General features: G+C 45.4%; 2 protein-coding genes across 2 annotated transcripts; both read left to right on the top strand.

The window, feature by feature from the left end:
* The first annotated feature begins 1,837 nt into the window (after window positions 1-1,837).
* LOC136641776 (olfactory receptor 13H1-like) lies at window positions 1,838-2,770 on the top strand. The gene has a single exon (XM_066617803.1). It carries the CDS (start codon window positions 1,838-1,840, stop codon window positions 2,768-2,770), a length of 933 nt encoding a protein of 310 aa, XP_066473900.1.
* A 6,529-nt stretch (window positions 2,771-9,299) lies between these two features.
* LOC136638725 (olfactory receptor 13H1-like) lies at window positions 9,300-10,259 on the top strand. Its single transcript, XM_066612759.1, has one exon. It carries the CDS (start codon window positions 9,300-9,302, stop codon window positions 10,257-10,259), a length of 960 nt encoding a protein of 319 aa, XP_066468856.1.
* Window positions 10,260-11,491: the final 1,232 nt, after the last annotated feature.

The following is an 11,491-nucleotide window of genomic DNA, read 5'->3' as shown; positions in this document are numbered from 1 at the left end:
CCAACGAGTAGGGAGTGCTGGCACCAGGCCCATGCTAGTCAGGCTCTGGGCCCAGCACCAGCTGGAAGTGAAATTCTGAGGTGGTGGTAGGGGAAGGGCAGAACAAGGGCAAGCTGCGGGGAGGAACCAGGCAGGAGGGGGTGGGAATGGTGGAGCTCTGCTCCACCACATTCTGAACTCCGTGTTGGGCTGAAAAGCCCGACATGGAGTCTCTGAAGCCTGCATCGGTAAAATAGCTGGCACAGACTTGAGAAGCCCTATTGCTGGCCTTGGGGCTTTCCTTGGGGGAAGGGGACAAAAGTCCTCTTTCCCCAAGGAGACTCCAGGTGGCTTCCCAGTGCCCTTTTGATACAGTGGTGGCTGTTTTGGTGCAGCTGCTCCAGGGGCACCAGAAAACTCAGGAGTGTACTGTGAATATCCTGATTTTTTTTTTTGAAATGATTACCATTTCTTAGCAAAGAGATTGCAGAGTCAGCTGGTCATGGGAAGCAACGTAGGAATCCATAACACTATCAGTGCAGTGATTTGACAATAGCATCACCTTCCCAAAGCGGGAGCAGATTCTTCTGCTCTTTTAAACACACCTCTCCTTGTACGGGAAAAAGATGCTTTTGAGTTTGAAAACACTGGGCAGAAAATGCAAATGTACTCATCTGTACTAATTGAGGGTGCTGGTGGTGAGGCTGCCTGGTGGTGCTTCTTACCATCCTGCAGTGTCTGGCATTATTCTTGTTGTTGTCGTTATTCAGTACAGTTATAGCACTTTTCAACAATGGTCATTCACAAAGTGGATCAGATTGCAAAATAAATCAAAAGGTTCCCTGTTCCCAAAGGGCGCACAACCTTTAAGAAAAGAGACACCAGCATCAGCCACTGGAAAAGACCCCCTGCAGGACTGAAGACAGGTAGTTGTGCTCTCCCTGCTAAATATACAAGGACAGCACTTTATAAGGTGCCTCTTTGCCCAGGTATCCTCTTATCACAGGCTGCGCTCAGGTTGAAAGGACCATCTGTGTCATGGTGCGCATATTTCAAACGGAGGCTGAGCCTGATGGATTGTGCTGTTCAACTCTAACTGCTGCTTTCTTAATCTGGATTGCTGAAATCCAGCTTCACAGATAACAGTCACCATGTCAGAGGCACACAGCCTGCACACACTCTGTCAAGATGGATGAACAGAGCAGAACAGTCCCACTGGGTACGCACATATTTCACATGAACTCACTTCACATGACACGATCCCTGTTCCCCTAATCAAATGTCCATCTGAAAAACAGACCGTAAAACAACTGCACGTGGTGTCCATAAACATGAAGTCAAGTCATTCCAAACGTTTCAAAGAGTAGGTTCAGAAGGAACTTGCCGCCCTGATGGTAAAAACCCTGCAAAGTTTTGTTGACTGTGTTATGCTTTAAGGTGACTACTCCATATTCTGCCATTAAGGCATGCTGTGTTCTGTGGTGACATTCTTCTTTGCCATCTCTTTGACTATGAACTTCTTGCAGGAAAGGGGAAAAAGGATCCCAGTAGCTATTGACCCACTGCCCCAGAGGGAGACTGTTCCTCAGGCAGCCTGAGAGAAGCTGGCTGTTCGGATGGAGTTCCGTCTGGGAGGACTCAGTGTAAGCTCCCAACAGCTGCCAGCACTGCTTCATTGAATGGATTAGCCTCTAGGACATTGATTGACTACATACTCCCATCACACAGCCTTTGGAGGCAATTTCAAGAGGTCACAGCATAGCTGCTCAGTTGTGAAAAGAGACCTTCTGGTCATGCTCATCTCTCTGTTCTTTGTCTCTGATTTGTTTTCTTTGCAGGTGGGCAAGCATCAACAATGATGGAGGACATGAGCAATAATGAGACCTTTGAGTTTGTCCTGGTGGGGCTCTCCCATCATCCCCAGGCCCAGGCTATCTTCTTCTGGTTCCTGCTAGTAGTCTACATGGTAACTTTGATTGGCAACGGGCTCATTGTCATGGTGGTTGTGACTGATCCTGCCCTGCACACTCCCATGTACTTTTTCCTTTGCAATCTCTCTTTCCTTGACATCTGCTACTCATCTTGCAGCATCCCACAGATGATGATCAATTGTCTGGTTGAAAGGCCAGTTATTTCTTTTACCAGATGCTTGCTTCAGATGTACACAAGCCTTTTCCTTGGGATGACAGAGTCCCTGCTCCTGGCTGTGATGGCATATGATCGATTTGTGGCTATATGTAGTCCCCTGCACTACACTCTCATTGTAAGCTGGCGGGTGTGTGTCCAGTTGGCGGTCATGTCTTGGGCTAGTGCCTTCTTGCTGACTCTGTTACCAGTACTTGTGCAACCCACGAAATTCTGTGGCCACAATGTGATAAATCACTTCACATGTGAGCTACAGGGATTCATCAAATTGGCTTGCTCCGATACCCGCCTCAACAAGATCATTATGTTTGTCACCAGCTTTCTGGTCTTGGTGGTGCCCTTCACATTCATCCTGGTGACATATGGGCGCATTGGGCTGGCTGTCCTCCGCATCCGTTCAGCACAAGGCCGGGGCAAAGCCATCTCTACCTGCAGCTCTCATTTAGCTGTGGTAGGGATCTTCTATGGCACAGCTATGGCCATGTACTTGAGACCCCAAGACAAAACCTCCTCAGATCATGACAAGCTAGTTGCTGTGTTCTATGGAGTAATCACCCCTATGCTCAATCCCCTTATCTATAGCCTGAGAAACAGAGATATAAAGGGAGCTCTGCAGAGGACTTTTGGAAGAAAATTCATTGAGTGATATTGTATTATGATAAGAAATTTTTTTTTAATATGGCTAACGTAGAAGGTGCACTTCTTATAATACTGGGGTGGCCAAAGCCAGTGGCGTAGCTAATGATCGTGTAGCCTCGTGCCAAGCTCAAAATGTTGCCTCTGAAGTGATGTCACAACTTGAAGTAACATCACGCCATGGCTTTTTAAAAGTGAAAATTGGGTGGAACTCACCTTCTCCCCACAGCAGCTCACCCACTTGCTCTGCTGCCTTCCCCCAATCAGTGGTTTAGCTAAGGCATTTATCTGTCAAAGAAGATTTTGTAGCCCCCCTCCCCCATATGATAAAGTCGAATTTAATTAAGTAAATAAAAAGTTATTGGTTCCATGCTGTATCATAATAACATCTCATTGGCACTCAGAACAATCAGTCTCATAGGTCAGTGTGGAGTTAAGCAAATCCACTTTTTGTTCCACAAGACAGTTGTGTTTTCATTTTCTGGCAGTTTATTTCATTGCACTCTGCATTAAATTACCTTTCCAATGATATATAAAATGATGGTATTATTCATGCATACCAAGGTTTTCACAATTTTGGTCACTAGTATCAAGCTAAGCTTGTTGCCCCCCTAAAGCTTGATGCCCGGTGCAACTGCTACCCCCTGCACCCCCTTAGGTATGCCACTGGCCAAACCACAGCTTGCAAGCATCTTGTGGCTCTTTGACACATTATGTTCAGCTCCTCAAAATACATTGGCTGAGCTGCTTTTAGCATCACACTTAATAAAAACGGTAAATAATTTTTTTTTCAAGCTTTGTAATTATTTACCAAGTATAAACTGAGAGTCTACTGGATGAAAACATAAGTTTAATGTTCGTGGTAAGTAAATATATTTAAGAATTTAAATGCTTCTTAAATATTGCAGTTCTCAAACACTTCTCTTGTGGATCTGAAACATCAGATATTTATCATATGTGACTCTTAGATTAAGCAAGTTTTGTCACCCCTGCATAAGAGAGGAATCATGAATATATCTCCTCTAGGTGAAGTTTCCGTTTGTTAGCTCTCATCAAGGCCAAAATTGCTTCCACACACCGCCTCTCTATGACTAGAAATTGTAGGTCCGAGTGCCATTGGCTTGATACTTCAACCGAAACCTTTGGGTGACTTCTTGTAGTAGTTTCATGTAGTTGTTAAACAGCATGGGGGATAAGTTGGAACTCTACAGCACCCCACAGTCCAGTGGCCATCAGGTAGAGCATTAGATTCGTAGTATCACTCTCGGGAAGAGGTTTAAGAAGTGGGATTATAGCCACAGTAAAATGGTGCCCTCAAGTCCCATTTCTCCCAGCCAGCCCCGTAAGTTACCACAGCTGATGGTATCAAAAGACATCACATTGTCTAGGAGAGCCGTGCTGCCCCGTCTATCCCCAAGGACCTGTTCTCCACCAGAGCCATCAAGGCAGTTTGGTGTTAAAACCAGGTTGCAAACCAGATTGGAAAGGATCCAAGTTATCAGTTCCATCCATCCATGTATGCCTTTACACAAGCAGGAACTGTTTCATGTGTTTTCATGTTACCTTCAGACTCTAAGAGACACTTTGATACATGCCATCACAAAGGCCTTGTGACACGGCAAGGGCAGGTTTTAAAATCCAGACAAGTTGTACAGATTCTAATGCAGTAATTTTCAACCTTTTTCATCTCACGGCACACTGACAAGGCACTAAAACTGTCATGGCACACCATCAGGTTTTCGATAATTGCCAAGGCACAAAATGCTGCCGGTGGGGGCCTCACATCCCTACTGAACCTACTAATAAATGACCTTCCCTCAAATTCCTGTGGCACACCTGTGGACCACTCACGGCACACCAGTGTGCCACAGCACAGTGGTTGAAAATGGCTGCTTTAATACAATAAAGCCACACATTTAATAGAATGCAAAGCTTGTAATCCAGGTTTTCGCACATGCACACATAGAGGGCACAATCCTAACTTACACTGGAACAGGCAGGCTGACTGGCCTATGCTGAATCCAGGGCAAGGTAGATGAGGGCTGGGGTGAAACTTGGAGTATTTTATTCCCCTTACCCTGTGTTGCGTGCCAGCCAGCCTATTTAGATCTGTGCCTGTGATTTCTTGGGCGCAAATTCAAGCAGCCCATGTAAGTTTGCTCAAGCTGGGGACGGGGAGCGGGGGGGGGGTAAGGATCCATCCTGCACTGCTGTGGCTGATCCCACCCCCTCGTGGGTCCGTTCCACCTTCTGGGTCGCCCTCCCCCCACCCAAAAACACTTCCTCACCACCTCCATTCTTCCTTCCTGCTGCCCTCTCCCACCCCCTGTGCTGGATTGCCCAGGCTAGCACAAACTCATCCTGTCCAGGCACGGGTTCAGCTCTGCTCAGACTGCTCCCAAATACAGGTCCAGTCTTGTTATACATGGATTTTTTATACACGGATTTGACTCAACACATAGGACCCCTGCAAATGAGGAGGAATGTGCTGATCCCTGGAGAGTGGGGAAAAATGCATCCTTTTAAAATCACAGTTTTAAAAGCTGCTTTTTACTGATGTAGAGAGACAGTCATGCAAGTGATTACAGGTATAACCTAATTATCCACAGATTTTTTTTTTATCTCAATGTGATAAGTAGCCTTTAAATTAAAGGAAAACAGTCAAAACAGTTAATGTGAGAGAGCGCAGCTGGCTGTTCCATCCATCAGTCATTCTCTCTGCTGGCTTCACTCCTCCCTTCCTCATGAGCAAGTGAAAGAAAACTTAATGGCAGCTATTATCACCTCCTCTTTTCTTTCCCCCTTGCTGGGGCTCCTGGAGGAAAGGGAGGGATTGCTGCCTCCTAGTGAAGCCTAAGTGCCTGGAGAGAGACTGATTGCCTCTGTGTGCATTTCAAAAGGTCTGCAAGGCTGTTTTTAAATCACAGGAGCCAAGCCACTTTGTTCTTTAAATTTATTTGCTTTAGTGTGTTTTTTGCCATCCATGTGAGACCTGCGAATAATAAGACTCAACCTATAGTTGTGAATGTGCTTTTCAGTACCTTTAAGACACTTGGTGGGGTGGATTGTGCTGTCACTCACTCACTCAGTCTGTCTGTCTGTTCCCGAAGGCAGACAAGTGGTATATAATTACGTTGCTCAACAAGAACATCTAATACCTGCCACTGGTTTTCAGAGAAGCTCAATACTACCAATTAATTCTGGAGCAGCTACAGAGGAGACTGAGTTGTACTTCACACAGGGAAAACAAGAGCGAGACCCAACAGGTTTGACCAGGGTCCCATGTGAGCTGTGTCTGCACCTACCTAGAACAGTATCTGTAATGGATAAAGGTCTCATTATAGACATCCAGGAATTCCTTAGCAATATCATTGTAAGAAGGATATCTGAAGCTGCTTGACATCTACTGACAGTATTGGGTAGAAACATAGCAGGTATACCACCATAGATATTTAAGCACCTTCAGTTTCTTTCAGTTTGACTGGGAGAAATAAGACTCAATTCACTGGAATCAAAACTCTTGTTTACACTGCATTCCTCCTTCACTTCAGAAGACTGCACTCCCTCACTTCTTGGAAGCAGAACTCTTCCAATTCAGAAGAGCGAAGTACAATTTTGACAATAAATTTTGCTACCTAGCTTTGATGTTAATTATCCCATGTAAGCTATTACTTTATTGCTGATTTTAGCTATATTCCCAAAGGGTACCTATTAAGCCTCTCTGAACTCAGACCTGAAATGACTTAGGTCTATAAAGGTTGTTGGCAATACTTCTGAATCATAATGAGAAGACTCTCATTACTTTCTAAGCACACAAATGGATTTGCTTGCAATTATGCTACTCCGTGTTGTCTAGACTAGTTCTTACTACTGCTTTTAAGTGAAAAGGATTTACCACTCATGATCATGCCAATTCCCCCAAATCTTTGACTTTATACAGTTGTCTTTATATCTGTTTGCACAAATAAGGTAATGACACTATATATTAGATGAAAGGTGTGCTTGATTGGTTTTTGCTTCGCATGGTAGCTTGCCATTTGACTCAGTACAGCTGTTAATAGTTTCCATTGATTATCATTAACACATCAATTTGTTTACATATTTCTCTGATCTTAAATTTTTTTTAATGTTTGCAATCTTTCCTAGCCTGTTGTCATGATAACAAAATCTTAAAGCAACACTTAAACCAGTCCTATTATATGACAAGTTATGAGATGTTGTCATATCCTTTTAGAAACGTCTCTGAACTGTGGGATCCAGCACTACCAAACATCAAAGGACAAAACATTTATGTAAGGATAGATGATTCCTGGGCCAGAAGATAAGGTAAGTCCTTCCAGGATATTACTGGATATTCAAATGTTTGTAGATTCTACAGTCAAAACAGAAAATTCATATGCTATCTCATAGATACAGACTGCAACCATACCTTACACAGCTATATTACATATTGAATTGAATGAGACTTGATTCAGAGTAAATATGCATAGGGTTGCACTGACTGTAAGTAAAATGCTGCAAGTTGCTACTACTGTATATGAATTTCAGATCAGTTGATTCACGGCCCAATCCTATCCAACTATCCAGCATCAGTGCAACCGCAATGTCGCCCCGAGGAAAGGGAACAACTGTTCTCATACCTTGAGGAGGGATCTGTGACTGCCTCCCTACCACAATGGCACGGCTACACCGGCACTGGAAAATTGGATAGGATTGGGCCTTAAGATAACTTCCTTGTTTCCCCTTCATAACTAATTCCAGTTCCAGTTTAGCTTAGAATATCGAATTCTACTTAGATACCCAAAAGCTTAGATACCCAAAAGGGGTATCTACAAAAATGAGAACAGTTGCTAGATTTTTAAATGGTTCCAGATCAGTTCATATCCAGTTAAGTTATTAATTTCAGTTGGTCTAACATCTCCTGATCTACAAAGATCATATTTGTATATAATACCTATATAGCAGAATGTTCACTGTGAACAGGGCATCTCTGCTTCAGATGCCCTTGGGTGGGTGCAGGCTGTTAACATCAAAAGGAGGACCTATCTACTAGTAACTACTCAGTGTTGGTAAAGTGCAGACTGGAACTGTCTCTGCCAAGTGCAGAAGTGGAAATTCCCTACTCATGTTGATTGTCCTACAGCAGCAGACAGAGATTGACAACCCAATCCTAACGGGCAGCCCAATCCACAAGGGCTGCCGCTGAATCCAGTGCTCCCCGTGCTACCGTGGGAGGCACCTCAGGAGCAGGGGACATCCGCAGTGGGGCTACTCCCTTTAGCGGCACCCTTTGGGCGCCGCTAAAGGTGCTCATGTAAGGCACACAGCCTCCACGAACACCTAGGATCCTGCAGAGCAGAGCTCTGCGGATCCTCCTCCCACCAGCCCCCAGGCACGCCTCTGGCATGCCCACCCTCCCCGCATCACGCCGGCCTCCCCCCTCCCTGGAACGCCCCCGTTCCGGCCCCATTTGCTGTTCTGCAGCCCAGCAGTCGCAGGCACCGCCGAGCTGCAGAACGCGGGCGCCCACCGGGCGGTGGCTCAGCGCCGGCCGGAGCTGAGCTTGCGACTGTGGTCCGCGCCACAGAGGCGCAGTGCAGACCATAGGTTTGGGCCCTCAGGCTGCAATCCTAACCACACTTTCCTGAGAGTAAGCTCCATTGAACAAAATAGGACTTACTTCTGAGTAGACCTGGTTAGGATTGTGCCCTTAGCTACTGCCTCTTGTCCCACCACAATGGGAGCATTAAAGGTAATCGTGTTCCTCCAGCTGACTGATCTGGCAGCTCTAGTAGTCAGGCTACTAACTCTCAGTCCCTTTCCTCCATTTCCAATAAGGAGATGAGAACACTCTGCTAACTTACAAGGTTCTTGCAACAATTCCTTAGATAATGATTATGAAGTACTTTGAATAGTTTACAGCCCAATCCTATGGGCCTTTATGGCAGTGGGACAAGCAGCCCACAGTTGTAAAATGCCCAGTGACAGCCCAAAGATCACACTGCTGCAAGGCCATTTCAAGCTGCCACCACAAAGTAGCTGCAGTGTAGAACCCCACCACCAGGGACCCTGGACTGCACCAGGGCAGGGAAGGAAGTGGAGAAGGCTTGTCATGAGCAAGGAGGGAAGAGAGCAGGGGGTGTTTGGGGGGGAGGAAGGGGTGGATCCTGGTGGCAATAAGGCCTAAATGTGTACAATGAATGGAGTTTGAGATTATACAGTCAATTCCTGGATTTTTTTTCTGGGATATTGACTGTACAATCTGGCCTATGTGCATTGGATTTCACCTGTAGATACCCTGTTTGAACATAATACTCCTACCTGAACATCTGGGGTCATGAGAGGTGAGGCAAGCATGTAGGGGAAGGGGAAGAAAGCCCACTTTCCATTTCGTAATTCAAATTCATAATTAAATATAGCATGCAGACAGATATGATTTGGACAACAAACTCCCCCCAGTCCACAGTATAGAATAAAATTGTGGAAGCTGTTAAGTAGCACCTTCTTTTTTTCACTCTCCATGCAGATAAACAGAGACTATGGAAAAAATGAACAATTCTGTAGACTTTGGAGGGAATAATGGCACAGAGCCGGAATTCTTCATCCTGATGGGTTTCTCCACCCAGCCCTGGGTGCGGATGTCACTTGCTCTCGCATTCCTGTTCCTCTATTTGATCACCGTCTTCGGAAACTGCCTGATTTTCTTTTTGATCACAATGGATTCTCACCTTCACACTCCCATGTATTTCTTCCTAGGCAACCTCTCCCTTCTTGACATCTGCTATTCCTCCTGCACTATCCCACAGATGCTGGCCCACAGCTTTACGGGGAGGCCCATCATCTCCTACGGGAAGTGCTTTGCCCAGATGAGCATTACTCTCTTTCTGGCAGTAACAGAGTGTTTCTTATTGGCTGTCATGGCATATGACCGTTTTGTGGCTATATGCAGCCCTCTCCATTATATGCTCATCATGAGCCGAAAGGTCTATGTGTGTCTGGCTGTCTTCTCCTGGACTGCTGCTCTTATGCTGTCAGTTGTGCCGTGCTTCACCTTGAAGTTCCACTTGTGTGGCCGTAATGTCATCAATCATTTTATGTGTGAAGTGCTAGCTATAATAAAACTGGAATGCTCAGATACCTCAGGGAAGGTCAATCTGTCATCAGGAACCAGTGCTTTCACCCTTCTAATGCCCTTTGCCTTCATTCTTGTGACCTACGGGCGCATTGGACTGGCAGTGATGAGGATCAAATCAGTCAAAGGTCGGAGTCGAGCTCTGTCTACATGCGGCTCCCACCTTGCTGTGGTTGGAATTTTCTATGGCTCATCCTTGGCCATGTACATGAGGCCACAAACAAAATCTTTTTCAGACCAGGACAAATTAGGAGCTGTCTTTTACATGGTGATCACTCCTGTGCTCAATCCATTGATCTACAGCCTGAGGAACAAGGACGTGAAGGGAGCCTTGTGGAGAGTGATGGGAAGGAAAACGCTCTCCTAAAAGCACTTGGGTTTCTGATTGTTTTAGAAACTCTAGCTACCCTTTTTGTCATGCCCATCATGTATTAATGGTTTAACCACTCATTGTACAGTTTCAATGTGATTTGAGAAAGATAAACCTACAACAGCAAGGCTTCAGAGGCCATTGTGGCAGGTAGTTACACCAATTTGTAGGTGTAGCTGGAGGCAACGACTTGTGCCAGGATTCTATTTTTACTTAGGGCACATCCTAACCCCTTATGTCAGTGCTTTCCAGCACTGACATAAGGGCAATGCAGCTCTAAGGTACTAGAACAAACATCCCCTTTCTTTGAGGAGGCCTCCGTGAGTGACACCCAACTGCAGGATGCAGCATGTGTTCTATTGGCACTGCTATGCTAGTGCTGGAAAGCTCTGACATAAGGGGTTATGACTGCACCCTTAGTAAAATATTTTTACTTACCTCCTGTAAATAAGTAAATATTTTTACTTACCTCCTGCTGGTTGTCTGATTGCTTCCCCCTCCCACCATAGCATACAGTTTGCACCTACTTGCTTCATTCTATGGGGTGGGGGGATCAGATTGGGCTGCAAATGTGCTATATGCATTCCAAGGATAACTAGATTGCCCAATGAATGGGTTGGTTCAGAGGATACTTGTCCCCAATCCAGTTCATACATGTGAAATGTTTGCTTCACCCTGCTAACCTTCCACACCCATCCAGTCTGCCTCTGACTTCTGCAGATGTACAAGTTATGTTTACCATGTACTGGAATAATAGGTTTTCAGCTAATATTTCTGTCATCTTATTTCTGTCCAGAGGTGTCACTAGTGTTGGCATCACCCAGTGCAAGGGTTCATTGCGTCACCTATAATGGACCTCCTCCCATACCAGACCATACAGAATAAAATGCAATTTTGTTTGCACAGCCTAAATGCAGTGGCATCACTAGGGTTGGTGTAACCCCTGTTCACTTCATTTATTTATTTAAATATATAACAATGCAGGTCACCCAACAAATCAGTAACCAACAAAACTTGATGACACACGATTGAATAAGAATTCTAGTATTGGCTCTGATACTTGGAAATGAGAGCTCATACTAATACCTTATGGCAAGGCTTTTTAAACTGGGGTGTCACAGCGCCCCAGACAGAGGGCCCTGGCCTCTTTCCCCTTAAGGGGTGGGAGCAGGGGGAAGGCAGCTAAGGGGGCTGCAGGGACTGGCGTGTACTCACCAGTCCCTGCAGCA

The sequence above is a fragment of the Tiliqua scincoides genome, chromosome 2, assembly GCF_035046505.1.
Source record: "Tiliqua scincoides isolate rTilSci1 chromosome 2, rTilSci1.hap2, whole genome shotgun sequence".
NCBI lineage: Eukaryota > Metazoa > Chordata > Lepidosauria > Squamata > Scincidae > Tiliqua > Tiliqua scincoides.
Note: the sequence above shows the minus strand (reverse complement) of the source record. Positions and strands in the feature narration are given on the sequence as shown.

Bases quoted from the DNA above. Each gene is read 5' to 3' on its own strand.
- LOC136641776 (XM_066617803.1), top strand. From the start codon at position 1,838: ATGGAGGACATGAGCAATAATGAGACCTTTGAGTTTGTCCTGGTGGGG.
- LOC136638725 (XM_066612759.1), top strand. From the start codon at position 9,300: ATGGAAAAAATGAACAATTCTGTAGACTTTGGAGGGAATAATGGCACA.